The sequence below is a fragment of the Hevea brasiliensis genome, chromosome 12 (assembly GCF_030052815.1).
Source record: "Hevea brasiliensis isolate MT/VB/25A 57/8 chromosome 12, ASM3005281v1, whole genome shotgun sequence".
Lineage (NCBI taxonomy): Eukaryota > Viridiplantae > Streptophyta > Magnoliopsida > Malpighiales > Euphorbiaceae > Hevea > Hevea brasiliensis.
This window is the reverse complement of record NC_079504.1, coordinates 7,335,105-7,350,143: the sequence shown is the minus strand read 5'-3', so window position 1 is coordinate 7,350,143 and position 15,039 is coordinate 7,335,105. Positions and strand designations below refer to the sequence as shown.

Genomic DNA, 15,039 nt, shown 5'->3' with positions numbered 1-15,039 from the left:
TTAGCTTCTCGGCCAAAATTCGATCGATCCGACCACCGATTGGGTCGGGTCTTGTGTTAAACACCATCTACACCCTGAGAGCTTTCCATAAAGACCAAGAAAACTAAAATCCATCTAGCAGTTTGTCCAATTTTTGTCCGGGAAATTTTAGCCCATTTTGAATTTTAGGCTAGATTTCTCGCAAACTGTGAACCCCACGAGAAAACAGAGAGTACCAGAGCGCTCCACTCGTCGAGAGCTTCGCGACAATATAAATTTCAAAATTTTTCGACACTGTTTTTTGATGGGTCCCACGAAACTTCGTAATATTTTTCTGAGCATTAAATGAGTTTTAAAAACTCCGTAAAAATTTTATACTAACCCCCGTGTTGTGGGCTTCATGTAGGTACTTTCAATTTGCGGAAATTCGACGGTTGCCCGGGTCTGTGAATTTTCGGCCAGACAGACAGGCTACCAAAAAAGTCTCAAAATTGGGTCAAAATTTTAGCTACTCCACCGTTGTCAAACTCCCCGAGCGTGTTCCCGAGATTGGAATCAGTATAGATAAACCCGAACCTTACTTTTTCGTAATTTTTTAATACTTGAATGGGATTAAAAATCCATAAAATATTCGTGATAGCTCAAAAAATTATGATTCTTTTTGCATTAGCTTAGTAATACTGCTAAGGACCGTGGGGCAAAGTTTTAGAATTTTTAGAGCTTATTTGGGTAGTTTTTGCAAAAAGGTCAATTATAAGGACTAAACTGTAATTTTACATCATGCGATTGATGACTGTTTAGATGGGCCCAGGAGGGGCTGTGTGATGTGATTGAATTGTGGATATATGGTTTGTGGATATAGAAGTGTGTTTTAAACCCATTTACAGGTTGGGTAGGTCCTAGATATAGGGGACACTCTGCCGGATTTTCGGCACGACTTAGGACATCTTTGGTCTTTTCGTAGTTTGTATTGAGTCAAATTACTAAATAACTATAATAAAATTGTCAGGTGAGCCGGGACAGCCTTCTTCCTCCGCCCAGCCGCCACAGTGACTTTGGTTGAGTCTGTGAGTAAAATATTAATTTTAATTGTAATTTCGATATTATTATATGTTCAAGCATACTCATGCATCACTTATATGTATATATCTATGTAGTTAAACTCTAAGCACGTTTTATGTTGCATTCACAACTGTTAAAGTGCCATGGATGTTGTTGTGGTAATTTGGAGCAGTGTGCGTGCATTGGCGTGCGTGTGATGTGGTGTTGGCTATAGACAGGATCGGTAGACACGGCTCGAGATCATCACTTGGACCCAGTCCTTCGGGGTAGACACGGCTTGAGTTCTTCGCTGGGACCCCGATTTAGTTTATTAAGTGGAAGTCCGAGCTTGAGTTCTTCGTTGGCACAGGTTGGATTAAGAGAGCTGTATAGGGGATCAACTCTCATTTACGTATTGTTTAACATTATCGGGTGTGTGAGTGCTTCAAATTACCTTTTTGCTATTATGATGTGAAAATATTATCGATATTGTATTTCACTCTACAGGGTGCATTAGCTTTAGATAGTTAAAGAGATTATGGTTAAAATTGATATTTTACTCTCTGAGTCGAACGCTCACTCCTGTTCATTATTTTTCAGGCTACAAGAGGATTATTGTTGTGGTTAACCTGCTTTTCTCCTTCGCAGGTTGTTTATTAATGTTTGTATAATTCTGTTAACTCCTAGAATTTTAGCATGTGTTAGAAATATTCATTTGATTTGAGTCTATAATATAATTACCATGTTGGACTTGTAAACTTATTATATGTGTGTATGTTGGACTAGATGAGGGAGCTAAGCTCCCATTTATTTTTATGACATTTGAGAATGTGAAGGGTGAGTTGAGCTCCCCAATTGATTATATATTGTGTTTATAGGTCGGGTGAGTCAAAAACTCTCCGTTGAAAGATCCATTTTATGGTCGAACTCTGTCCGGTTGAATTCTTGAAATTGAGCCCAAATGGGCCTTAGAGTTGGATTGAGGAATAGTTACGCTAACTACGGGCCTCGGGAGCTTTAGGCTGGCCCAAGTTCTAGTGCCGGTCAGGCCCATAGGTTGGGTCGTGACAAAAAATAATAATAATAATGTAAGACTAACTTGTAACTGTAAATAAAAAAAAAATCATGAGACCTCTCTAATAATTGAGTGTGAAATATAATGGGGTTTGGTATTTGGTAGATTTATAGAATATTTCAATTCAATATATCCTTAAGCATCACAAGAAATCTTATAAATTGCCTTGTTTTAGACACAATAGAAATATAATGGGCCAATTATAATTGATAGACTGCATAGAGGTAAGTAATTCTTTTTTATCATTATAGTAAAAAATCTAAGAAAATGTGGAAAGGCATAAAAAATATTAAAAAAATAAAATAAAATTAAAAAATGTGTAGCAACAATGCACTATTTATTAAAAAAAGTATATATACTATTTGATTTTGCAGCAATTTGAAAATAATATATTCACTGTCAGAAAACAATTTATTAGTGCAACTCAAAATTGCCGTCCTATGATCATCCCATTAGAAGATTGACACTAAGAATTTGATAAAAACAAGTCTTCATCATATGATTAGATGGTTCCTATAAGAGAAAAAGTTTTGAGGACCATTCTTTACAGGTGGAGCAATGAGAGCCTAACAAAACATTTGCTTTTGTCCTTGTCTTGGAGCTGTTGAGGAGAATTGGAGAGCTATATAGCAACAGTATCAAATTTTTATTTACGCTTTAGTGGTTGTTTTTATCTAATCTCTGAAGGATATGATTGCCATAATTGAGGTTTGTTTGCCCTATAACTCATCAGTTGGATAGGAATTGAAATGATAATGATTGTGCATTGGTTTTATCAATATTACTAATTTACTCTTATCATTATGTTATTTATTGCTACCAAAAGATAAGGTTATGCCTTTGCTTTAATTTAATTGGAAGCAGTATTGACGTTATGCACACGCCTGAATCGAAATGTTCTGAGGAAGTAATGCTATGTCGGGGAAATTTACACCAAGGGTATGCTGTTCTTGCAGTAAAAAATCCCTGTGCAAGACATCAAAATGCGAATGTCGGGCTGCAGCTAGCGGCTGTGGGACAGGATGTGGTTGTGCGGCCTCTAAGTGCAGTAACAGAGGAGTTCTCTCTATCAAGGTGGATGACTCGCTGCAACAAAAGGTGGCTAGTGACTTGGTGCATGTTTCAGACGCCTCACAAACTGAGAAAGCCATTGTCACTTCTCAATCTGCTGAGGTTGATAATCATTGTGCACGGATAAGGAAGCCATTGTCTGAAATTGGAAATACTCTTGTATGCCCCATTCCCTTTTCCCACTTTACTTTTAATTCTTGTCCTCTGTTTTAGCCATTCCATACGAAGTTATTTATTTTGAAGTAAATAGTCTCCCATTTCTTTTGCTTTATCTTTTGTTTTCTTGCTTTATTATTTTTTTTTCCTCCATTGGGTTCTAACAGAAATCTAAAAATCTACAGGTCATTTCCAGTCCTATAAAACCTGACCAGAAAATGAGAGGGAACATAACAGTTACCCTGGTTGATATTGTAGATCCGTCTTTTTCAGTGCCTGAAATTGCTGAAAGCCCAAAAAAAAACATACAAAGCTTATCAGGCAAATATTCCTACAAGGTTAACCAAGGGCCAAGCGATCAGCAGTCCCAAAAACAGATACTTAAACAGTGAAGGCGGTGCTTAATAAATTTGTTGTAAAACACCTGGTGTGCCTGCTCTAAGAAGTTCAGTTCTACAGTTTAGAACATTAAATGAGAATAGTGGCTTTTACGTTGAATGTTGAGATGTATAGAGTTCATCATGGACTGAAAATTGAGATAATAGGGATGCAACAGGAGGGATTGTTTCAAGTGTGAGATTGAGGACCTCTTTATAAGATGGCAAGTGGATGCCAATAAAAAAAATGGTGTACTACAGTTGAAGTTCCATGCTTTTACGAGTGACTTATTTTAAACCATTGCTTTGTGAAATTGGGTTGTCGGTTACGTGGTGTTTGTAGACATTTTAGACATGCCTGCTGTGCATAATTAGGTAAAGTTGATTTTGGCTTGTCAATAACCATTCTTGTCTGCCCTGTTCTCTTTCTGTAGAGCAGTTTAATGGGAAATCTCTTTCGTTTCTCCTTTAATTTACAGGCTGCTTGTATTGCTTCCTTTCAGGCGTTAAGAAACAGATAAGTACTTTGTATAACTAGAATTAGCTTGCGTCAAACATTCTGCTAATGATCTATATATTACCAATGCCTCAAAAGACCTGCCTAAATTAATATAGACAAGCATCTCTTATTAGTAGATCTTGAAAATTATTGCATCAGGGAAGACCACATAAATCTCCATCAACATCAAGTGTTTGATTCTTCTAACACAACATACAACTTGGTCACTCAAAACAGCACGATCAATAATTTAGCTCCTGCTCATGATATTCCTCTCTTGTTGGTGATGTTCAAATCTAAAGTGCTCATTCCAGTATCACATCAACCAGATGCCCACTATAGAACTGCATCAACCAGATGCCCACTATCCTAGTTTTCCAAGTCCTCAAAAAATGGCTTCAAAAGCCTGGCAAACAACTCTGACTAAAACCTCCAGCGCTGTTTATTAATGAGATCTGCTTCTGCTAATGTTAAGTTTGGCAACCCAGTAGTCAAGTTGACCAGCAACACAAGCAGAACCTGTGGAACCATATGAGCAGAATTTCTTAACAGCATTTTCTGCTCCAACGTACTCATATACATCCTCCTCAAAAACTGGGCTTATACTTCTCAAGTCATCAAGACTTAGACCCTCAATCTGACAGTTCTTTGAAACACACAAGGCAACAGACCTTCCAACTATATCATGGGAAGTTCTGAAAGGCATTCCCTGTAGAATAACACAGAAGAACTTTTGTCAAACAAACGAAAAGGATCAAGAATTTCAGAGAGGTTGGCATTAAAACTTGTGAAGCAACTATTAACAATCATGCTTCTGGCATAAAAGCAGAAAAATCAATTGTGATAGACAAGCAGAATGCAGATAGTTGGGACCTGGGAGTATTGAAACATTGGGATGAGTTACCGTCTAAAACGGAAACAATACTAAAACACAAGCTTACTACAGGAGTGCTCAACATAGCACTTTAAACAAATGACACTGTTAATATCACTGCTCATGTTCGTGTCAATCACCATCCAGGATTATCTGCTTTCAATGATATCTATCCTGAGTGTCAGAGACATAGGGATTGTTTTATGATCATCTTTCCTCTGTTTTATGTCGCAACAACTTGTTCCTTCTCAAATTATTCTACTTATTCTAAAGGAACACTCGAGTTCATAAGAAGAGAAAGAAAACAATTTTGAAAACACCTATGTACAGAAACTCTCTTCATAAAGTATTTTGGATTTGTAATTTTCGACAAGAATTCTTGGTAGGCATTTAGTTCGATATTAAATAAATCCATGCATATGATTGCAGATACACATCTCAGACCAGAAACTCTAAGGCCTTTGACATCAATGATTCCATATGCGCTTAAAACCAAGCAGGATTTCTCTAAAACTCTTAACTACATTAGGGTGATGCATTTCTAATCATGCTGAACACTTGAGAGTTGAAAAAACATAAGCTCTTCTAAGCAGTGGAAAAGAATGTTGACTATTACTTGCCTTCTTCACAAGATAGTCAGCAAGTGTTGTGGCATCAAGATGGCCAGCTGGCAAAGCCTTTTTAATTCTCGCATGATTAAAGGTAATGTTCTGTGCAAGTGCGGCTGAAACTTCAAGCATCCCTATAACTGTCTTCACGCTGTCGAACACAGGTTCCTTATCTTCCTGTCTCAAAAAAAAAATGGGGGGGACTTGAATCGAACTCGCATAAGTTTGCATGGAACTGCATAAATTTAATAAGGTGAAAACCATGCAAATGCACAAATCTAAAGATCAAAACAAGATGAAGCAAGTCTTGTGTGGAGCAAGAGCAACAGTCTTGAATAGCCAAAGCATCTATAACTGAATGGTTTGCTGTTTTCTTGGCAATATATAATGTTGATCCTCTAGTATTTCATCATTAAACAATTAAATTAAAGCATAATATCCACCTGCAAGACACGATTATAAGCAAGTGGAAGCCCTTTGCACAATGTGAGGAGAGTAACCAGGTCTCCAACGGCTCTAGCAGACTTTCCTCGAGCAAGTTCCATAGGATCTGGATTTTTCTTCTGAGGCATTATGCTACTTCCAGTTGAAACACAATCACTTGGTGTGATAAACCCAAACTCCTCTGATGCCCACAAAATCCATTCCTCACCCATCCGAGAAAGATGAATGACTGTGATGGAATTAGCAGAAAGAAACTCCAAGACAAAATCTCGGTCTGAGACAGCATCAATACTACGAAAAAAAATTAAGCATAACCAACTACCCATGGAAGCTAGATACCAAGAATTACACAAGATAATAGGAATATATTATCTCAATGAGACACAAATAAAATAGTCCACCAATCTACAGTTGGCAGACTTGGCAGGGACAATAACTGATATCATATAAAGACACAGATAAAATGTTGCCTTCTCAAAAGCATTTTATTTTCCCTCTAGTGTTAAATCAGATGCATAACAATTAAAAAGCACAACAAAATAAAAATTGAAAAGCTTTCACAAAGAAAGCATTAACCATCAAGCAAAAGCTTGCAATTAGTCCATCAGAACGATGCCATAGAGAATCATTACAGAACCATCAATGTGTAGCCATAGTTGTATCACATGATGTGTAAGTAAGGAGAGCAAAAGGAAGAAGAGACTTGGGTATATAAATCGGAAACCAATAACAGAGGCCTTGACCCAAAGAACAAAAAAAAAAGGCCATTCCATTTGCAATCGATGCTATTTTTTAGACTCCCCATGGACTGAGGAACCAAAATATATTTATGGTTGTTGCTAGATGGCCAAAAATGCCAAATTTGATATCACAGAAAGTAAAATTATCAAAGATTGTATGCATACCTGTTCCTCGTTGGAGCAGTGAATCCTAGAGAATTAGAAGTCATAAACCTATCAATGGGTAGACCAGTGCCAGCCAATGCACATGCACCAAGGGGGCAGAAGTTCAGCCTAGCTCTACAATCGATCAAACGATCAGCATCACGATCAAGCTACAAGACAACATCACAGAAAGTTTAATTTATCTTCTGTGAAGACACCAGGAGTAATTTAAATAAAATCACCTGAGATCTGTTTTGGTTGGTAATAACAATGTTGGTAATTTATTCCAAAGTAAACAAACCTGTGCAAGACATCAAAATGCGAATGTCGGGCTGCAGCTAGCGGCTATGGGACAGGATGTGGTTGTGCGGCCTCTAAGTGCAGTAACAGAGGAGTTCTCTCTATCAAGGTGGATGACTCGCTGCAACAAAAGGTGGCTAGTGACTTGGTGCATGTTTCAGACACCTCAGAAACTGAGAAAGCCATTGTCACTTCTCAACCTGCTGAGGTTAACAATGATTGTGCACGGATAAGGAAGCCTTTGTCTGAAATTGGAAATACTCTTGTACGCCCCCATTCCCTTTTCCCACTTTACTTTTAATTCTTGTCCTCTGTTTTAGCCTTTCCATACGAAGTTATTTCCGTAGTTTCTGAGGGCAGCAATTATTTTGAAGTGAATAGTCTCCCATTTCTTTTGCTTTATCTTTTGTTTTCTTGCTTTATTATTTTTTTTCCTCCGTTGGGTTCTAACAGAAGTCTAAATATCTACAGGTCATTTCCAGTCCTATAAAACCTGACCCGAAAATGAGAGGGAACAAAACAGTCACCCAGGTTGATATTGTAGATCCTTCTTTCTCAGTGCTTGAAATTGCTGAAGGCCCAAAAAAAGCAGACAAAGCTTCTCTGGCAGATATTCCTACAAGGTTAACCAGGGCCAAGCGATCAGTAGTCCCAAAAACAGATACTTAAACAGAGAAGGACGTGCTTAATAAATTTGTTCTAAAACACCTGGTGTGCCTGCTCTAAGAAATTCAGTTCTACAGTTTAAAACATTAAATGAGAATAGTGGCTTTTACGTTGAATGTTGAGATGTATAGAGCTCACCAAGAACTGAAAGTTGAGATAATAGGGATACAACAGGAGGAATTGTTTCAAGTGTGAGATTGGGGACCCCTTTATAAGAATTATTTTTGGTTTGAGATGGAGAGATGGCAAGTGGATGCCAATAAAAAAAATGGTGCACTACAGTTGAAGTTCCATGCTTTTATGAGTGACTTATTTTAAACCATTGCTTTGTGAAATTGGGTTGTTGGTTTATATGGTCTTTGTAGACATTTTAAGTTATGTTTGTCATTAAGTTTTGGAGTCTGAAACTATTTTTCTGAAGAAAAATACTATTTTAAATACTTTTGAAAAAAACAATTTAAAAAATATTATTTTATTATTTTAATATTCTTATGACTAAAATTAATCAAATTTAACTAAAATTAATCAAATTTAATTTTTAATTATTTTTTAACAGGCCCTTAGACATGCCTACGGTACATGATTAGGTAAAGTTGATTTTGGCTTGTCAATAACCATTCTTGTCTGTCCTGTTCCCTTTCTATAGAGCAGTTCAATGGGAAATCTCTTTCGTTTCTCCCTTAGTTTACAGGCTGCTTGTATTGCTTTCAAGCGTTAAGAAACAGATAACTACTTCGTATAACTAGAATTAGCTTGCGTCTACCATTCTGTTAATGACCTATATATTACCAATGCCTCAAAAGACCTGCCTAAATTAATATAGACAAGCATCTCTTATTAGTAGATCTTGAAAATTATTGCATCAGTTCATTGAGATAAAGCTAGAAAGACCTTCAGAAATTATTAGACGATGCACACAGCTAACAAGTGAACTTGGCAGTAAAAGATGAATGAACTAGACAAGGCAAGACCACATAAATCTCCATCAACATCAAGTGTTTAATTCTTCTAATACAACACACAATTTGGTCACTTAAAATTGCACGATGAATAATTTAGCTCCTGCTCATGATATTCCTCACTTCTTGGTGATGTTCAAATCTAAAGTGCTCGTTCCACCATCACATCAACCAGATGCTCACTATAGAACTGCATCAACCAGATGCCCACCGTCCTAGTTTTCCAAGTCCTTGAAAAATGGCTTCAAAAGCCTGGCAAACAACTCTGACTAAAACCTCCAGCGTGTTTATTAATGAGATCTGCTTCTGCTAATGTTAAGTTTGGCAACCCAGTAGTCAAGTTGACCAGCAACACAAGCAGAACCTGTGGAACCATATGAGCAGAATTTCTTAACAGCATTTTCTGCTCCAACGTACTCATATACATCCTCCTCAAAAATTGGACTTATACTTCTCAAGTCATCAAGACTTAGATCTTCAAGCTGACAGTTCTTTGAAACACACAAGGCAACAGACCTTCCAACTATATCATGGGAAGTTCTGAAAGGCATTCCCTGTAGAATAACACAGAAGAACTTTTGTCAAACCGAGGAAAAGGATCATGAATTTCAGAGAAGTGGGCATTAAAACTTGTGGAGCAACTATTAACAATCATGCTTCTGGCATAAAAGCAGAAAATTAATTGTGATAGACAAGCAGAATGCAGATAGTTGGGACTTGGGAATATTGAAACCTTGGGATGAGTTACCGTCTAAAACAGAAGCAATACTAAAACACAGGCTTACTACCGGAGTGCTCAACATAGCACTTTAAACAAATGACAATGTTAATATCACTGCTCATGTTCGTGTCAGTCACCATCCAGGATTATCTGCTTTCAATGATATCTATCCTGAGTGTCTGAAACATACAGGCATTGTTTTATGACCATCTTTCCCCTGTTTTATGTCGCAACAACTTGTTCCTTCTCAAATTACTCTACTTATTCTAAAGGAACACTCGAGTTCATAACAAGAGAGAAAACAATTTTGAAAACACCTATCTACAGAAACTCTCTTCATAAAGTATTTTGGATTTGTAATTTTTGAGAAGAATTCTTGGAAGGCATTTAGTTCGATATTAAATAAATCCATGCATATGATTGCAGATACACATCTCAGACCAGAAACTCTAAGGCCTTTGATATCAATGATTCCATATGCACTTAAAACCAAGCAGGATTTCTCTAAAACTCTAACTACATTAGGGTGATGCATTTCTAATCATGCTGAACAATTGAAAGTTGAAAAAACATAAGCTCTTCTAAGCAGTGGAAAAGATTGTTGACTATTACTTGCCTTCTTCACAAGATAGTCAGCAAGTGTTGTGGCATCAAGATGGCCAGCTGGCAAAGCCTTTTTAATTCTCGCATGATTAAAGGTAATGTTCTGTGCAAATTCGGCTGAAACTTCAAGCATCCCTATAACTGTCTTCACGCTGTCGAATACAGGTTCCTTATCTTCCTGTCTCAAATAAAATGGGGGGTACTTGAATCAAACTCAAAAAAAATAAAAATAAAAAAAGACTTGAATCGAACTTCAACAAGTTTAAAATTGCTAGAAGAAAATTAAAAAATGTAAGGATGACAGTGGCAAAAGTTTGCATGGAACTGCATAAATTTAATAAGGTGAAAACCATGCAAATGCACAAATCTAATGATCAAAACAAGATGAAGTAAGTCTTGCGTAGAGCAAGAGCAACAGACTTGAATAGCCAAAGCATCTATAACTGAATGGTTTGTTGTTTTCTCGGCAATATATAATGTTGATCCTCTAGTATTTCATCATTAAACAATTAAATTAATGCATAATATCCACCTGCAAATCACGATTATAAGCAAGTGGAAGCCCTTTGCACAATGTGAGGAGAGTAACCAGGTCTCCAACGACTCTAGCAGACTTTCCTCGAACAAGTTCCATGGGATCTGGATTTTTCTTCTGAGGCATTATGCTGCTTCCAGTTGAAACACAATCACTTGGTGTGATAAACCCAAACTCCTCTGATGCCCACAAAACCCATTCCTCACCCAGCCGAGAAAGATGAATGGCTGTGATGGAATTAGCGGAAAGAAACTCCAAGACAAAATCTCGGTCTGAAACAGCATCGATACTATGAAAAAAAATTAAGCATAACCAACTACCCATGGAAGCTAGATACCAAGAATTACACAAGATAATAGGATATATTATCTCAATGAGACACAAATAAAATAGTCCACCAATCCACAATTGGCAGACTTGGCAGGGACAATAACTGATATCATATGGAGACACAGATAAAATGTTGCCTTCTCAAAAGCATTTTATTTTACCTCTAGATCTAGTGCTACTAAATCAGATGCATAAAAATTAAAAAGTGTGACAAAATAAAAATTGAAAAGCTTTCACAAAGAAAGCATTAACCATCAAGCAAAAGCTTGCAATTAGACCATCAGAACGATGCCATAGAGAATCATTACAGAACCATCAACGTAGCCATAGTTGTATAACATGTTGTGTAAGTAATAAGAGCAAAAGGAAGAAGAGACTTGGGTATATAAATCAGAAACCAATAACACAGGCCTTGCCCAAAGAACAAAAAAAAAAAATGCCATTTCATTTGCAATCGATGCTATTTTTTAGACTCCCCATGGATTGAGGAACCAAAATATATTTATGGTTGTTGCTAGATGGCCAAAAATGCCAAATTTGACATCACAGAAAGAAAAATTATCAAAGATTGTATGCATACCTGTTCCTCAATGGAGCAGTGAATCCTAGAGAATTAGAAGTCATAAACCTATCAATGGGTAGACCAGTGCCAGCCAATGCACATGCACCAAGGGGGCAGAAGTTCAGCCTAGCTCTACAATTGATCAAACGACCAGCATCACGATCAAGCTACAAGACAACATCACAGAAATTTTAATTTATCTTCTGTGAAGACGCCAGGAGTAATTTAAATAAAATCACCTGAGATCTGTTTTGGTTGGTAATAACAATGTTGGTAATTTATTCCAAAGTAAACAAACCTATAATTTGATATGTCCCACAGAGGGATATCAAAAACATCAAGTTGATATTTAAGGAGTCTAAAGAAATTTCCTGTTGAAGATTTGTCCATGGATGATTAGGGTGTATGTCCTTTGCTCTTTTGTAAGCTAACATAGTAAATCCTTCTACTGTGAGCTTGGATCTTATAGACATGAATGAGATATTTTCGCCAGCAACTAAAATCAATAAGCCCCAATTACAAATCTCAGCCAGATCATGAAAATCTTGTTTCTTGGCAAACAAATGCGCAAGAGCATTAGAAAATAAATATACAGAATAATAAGCACCTGCTCAACATAAGCCAACAGAAGATGTGGCAATAAAACAGGCTGCGCCCGCTGCAAATGTGTATAACCAGGAACAATGAGTCCCTCCTCGTTCAAAGCCAAAGTCACTAGTGCAACTTGTAGATATTCGATAGATGCAATGATTCTATCAATTGCATCACGACACCACAAACGAAAATCAGTCAAAACTTGATCATTTCTGCTCCGAGCTGTATGAAGCTTTTTCGCTGGCTCACCAATCATATCAGTAAGTGCAGCCTCAATGTTCATGTGCACATCCTCCCTGTCTGTTCTCCACACAAATTCACCAGCTTCAATGCGTCTCTGAATCTCATCAAGACCTTGTAGAATGCTATCCCTATCACTGATACTTATCAATCCCTAAATATACAATCATATGCATTTGATTAAAATGGATATCATCTAAAACCATCAAAAAGTCAATAAATTTGCAAACATTGCGTTGTGGGTTCACACTGAATTTTCAGGGCAAACGAATGACATTAGAAAAAATACACATCAAACTCAAAGTTTTGTTTTTTCTCTCTGCTTCTCCCCCACATTTTCTCGGAAAACAAACAATTCTCAAAGACTATTTGAAAAAAAAAAAGGAAAGAAACAAACAAAAAAAAAACCTGTTGGGACAGCATAGAAGCATGGGCCTTGCTACCCATTATATCATGCTTATAGAGCTGCTTGTCAAAGGAAATGGACTCTGTAAATTTCTCCACGGCATCGGTGACGCTCTCTTTGAATCTTCCACCCCACAACTTGGCCTCCTTACTATGCTTTTCCTTGGTTTCAATCTCAGGTTGAGAGGACCCACCCATAGCTCTAATGATGCACAAACCTTCCAACCTTTCCTTGGATTTAGTCTGAAGCGTGAAAGAAACAAAAGGCGGGCAAGTGGGTGTTGCTTGGGTAGAGAAGAAGGTTGCAGTTGAAGAGCAGTGGAGTGGGTTCAGTGAAGTGGAGAGTAGAAGCGAGTGCGATCTCATTCTGGAGACGGCTACCGAGAGAGAGAATAGGTAGCGTTTGGCAGGGTTCTTATTTTTCTATGCGAATTACTCCATTTGTGTTTAGGCTTTTTCCGCGGGCGGAGGAGAGGAGAATGAGCTTTGGGCCTAAAAGGCTCTAAATGTTTTGGGCCAACCTTATGTTACTGTCTTTTCGTTGACCTATCGCTAATCTAAAATCCCACGGTTTGATTTCAAATTGTAATTGAATTAATTTAATTTAAAATCAAAACTGATCAAATTTGATTGATTAAAACTGAATTTAAATTAATTTATCTTATTTGTATCAAAATTAAAATTTTCACTTTAAAATATTATTATTATCACATTTGATCAAAACTAAACTGAATTAATATAATAATTGAACTCGAAATCGAACCAAAAATAAAGTCAAATAACTTTCAACCCATTTTTAGCAACTCTAGAATTATAATCGCGGGTCTGATTTCAAATCTAATTTTCTAAAGGAAGTTATAAACCCAAATTTTTCTTGGGGTAAACAATTATTCTTCTTAATTCTTTATAGTTACAAATTCAAAAAAGAAAGAGATTTTACAACACAGAAAGGGAATTTCTGCATTCCCTTTGTTTATTATGAGAGATTTATTAGACTTGAAAGCATACAAGAAATGGTTGCTTACCTTCATCTGACAAACTCTTACACTCATTTCAGAAAAAAAGAGTCTTTTACATTTCCACTTCCTTCCAAAAGGCATTTGTTTTCTTTGATAAAATCTTGGAAGCAACCAATTCACTTATAAGTGAATTGGTTTTCTTTGTTCTCAGAGGTTTGTTTTCTTTGTTTTTTCATTCAAGAGAGTTGTTATATCCTTTATAATCCCAATTCACTTGACATCCTAAATTGTCAGAAAACAATGTGTTAGTGCAACACAAAATTAGCCTTCCGATGATCATCCCAGTAGAAGATTGACACTAAGAATTTGATAAAAACAAGTCTTAATCACATAATTAGATGGTTCCTATAAGAGAAAAAGTTTTGAGGACCATTCTTTACAGGTGGAGCAATGAGAGCCTAACAAAACATTTGCTTTTGTCTTTGTCTAGGAGTTGTTGAAGAGAAATGGAGAGCCATATAGCAACAGTATCCATTTTTTTTAGGTCATTAGTGGCTGTTTTTATCTAATCTTTGGAGGATATGATTGCTATTATTGAGATTTGTTTGCACTATAACTCATCAGTTGGATAGGCATTGAAATGATAATGATTGTGCATTGGCTTTATCAATATTACTATTATCATTATGTTATTTATTGCCACCAAAAGAAAAGGCTACGCCTTTGCTTTAATTTAATTGAGAGATACACTATGTGATGGAGGATCTATCTTATTCTATAAAAATTATGTATCACCAAGCACCCATCTTATATTTTTTGACCAATTGATGGAAATTCAACATCATATCATAAAAAAACTTGCATTAATCCATGAAATTCATAATAATTATGTGAAAAAAAAAAGATGATCTAATATTTTTTGAGTCCATCCAATGATTTATACAACTCTCAATTATAACTAAATTACAATAAAGGAAGGTAGGAATAAAAAGATTATTATAACTAAATTATATTAAATATGTTTCTCTATTCCCAGATGATTATATTAAAATTAGGAAAAAAAAAAAAAAACTCAGTTGTGTAAGAGTATAAAAACAAAAATATTATATAAAATTAATTAATAAATTATGAAATTCAATTAGATGGGCTATGGCCGA

At 36.3% G+C, this 15,039-nt stretch overlaps 2 protein-coding genes across 4 annotated transcripts; one reads left to right on the top strand and one right to left on the bottom strand.

Moving 5' to 3' along the window:
* The first annotated feature begins 2,812 nt into the window (after positions 1 to 2,812).
* Positions 2,813 to 4,216, top strand: LOC110649738 (kinesin-like protein KIN-4C). The gene is made up of 2 exons (XM_058130962.1): positions 2,813 to 3,325; positions 3,508 to 4,216. Exons 1-2 carry the CDS (start codon positions 3,011 to 3,013, stop codon positions 3,712 to 3,714), a joined length of 522 nt encoding a protein of 173 aa, XP_057986945.1. The 5' UTR covers positions 2,813 to 3,010; the 3' UTR covers positions 3,715 to 4,216.
* Positions 4,217 to 4,283: 67 nt separating this feature from the next.
* Positions 4,284 to 13,368, bottom strand: LOC110649737 (argininosuccinate lyase, chloroplastic-like). 3 transcript variants are annotated; one of them, XM_058130961.1, is made up of 6 exons: positions 12,927 to 13,368; positions 12,292 to 12,672; positions 11,703 to 11,851; positions 6,124 to 6,415; positions 5,693 to 5,857; positions 4,284 to 4,907 (listed from the first exon to the last, which is right to left on the bottom strand). In XM_058130961.1, exons 1-6 carry the CDS (start codon positions 13,287 to 13,289, stop codon positions 4,644 to 4,646), a joined length of 1,614 nt encoding a protein of 537 aa, XP_057986944.1. In that variant the 5' UTR covers positions 13,290 to 13,368; the 3' UTR covers positions 4,284 to 4,643. The 3 variants fall into 3 exon arrangements, with proteins under 3 accessions (XP_057986944.1, XP_021660129.2, XP_057986943.1); XM_021804437.2 differs by lacking the exon at positions 11,703 to 11,851 and adding an exon at positions 7,030 to 7,178; XM_058130960.1 differs by lacking the exons at positions 4,284 to 4,907; positions 5,693 to 5,857; positions 6,124 to 6,415 and adding exons at positions 8,845 to 9,487; positions 10,271 to 10,435; positions 10,790 to 11,081 and having other exon boundaries at positions 12,927 to 13,363.
* Between the last annotated feature and the right edge of the window lie 1,671 nt (positions 13,369 to 15,039).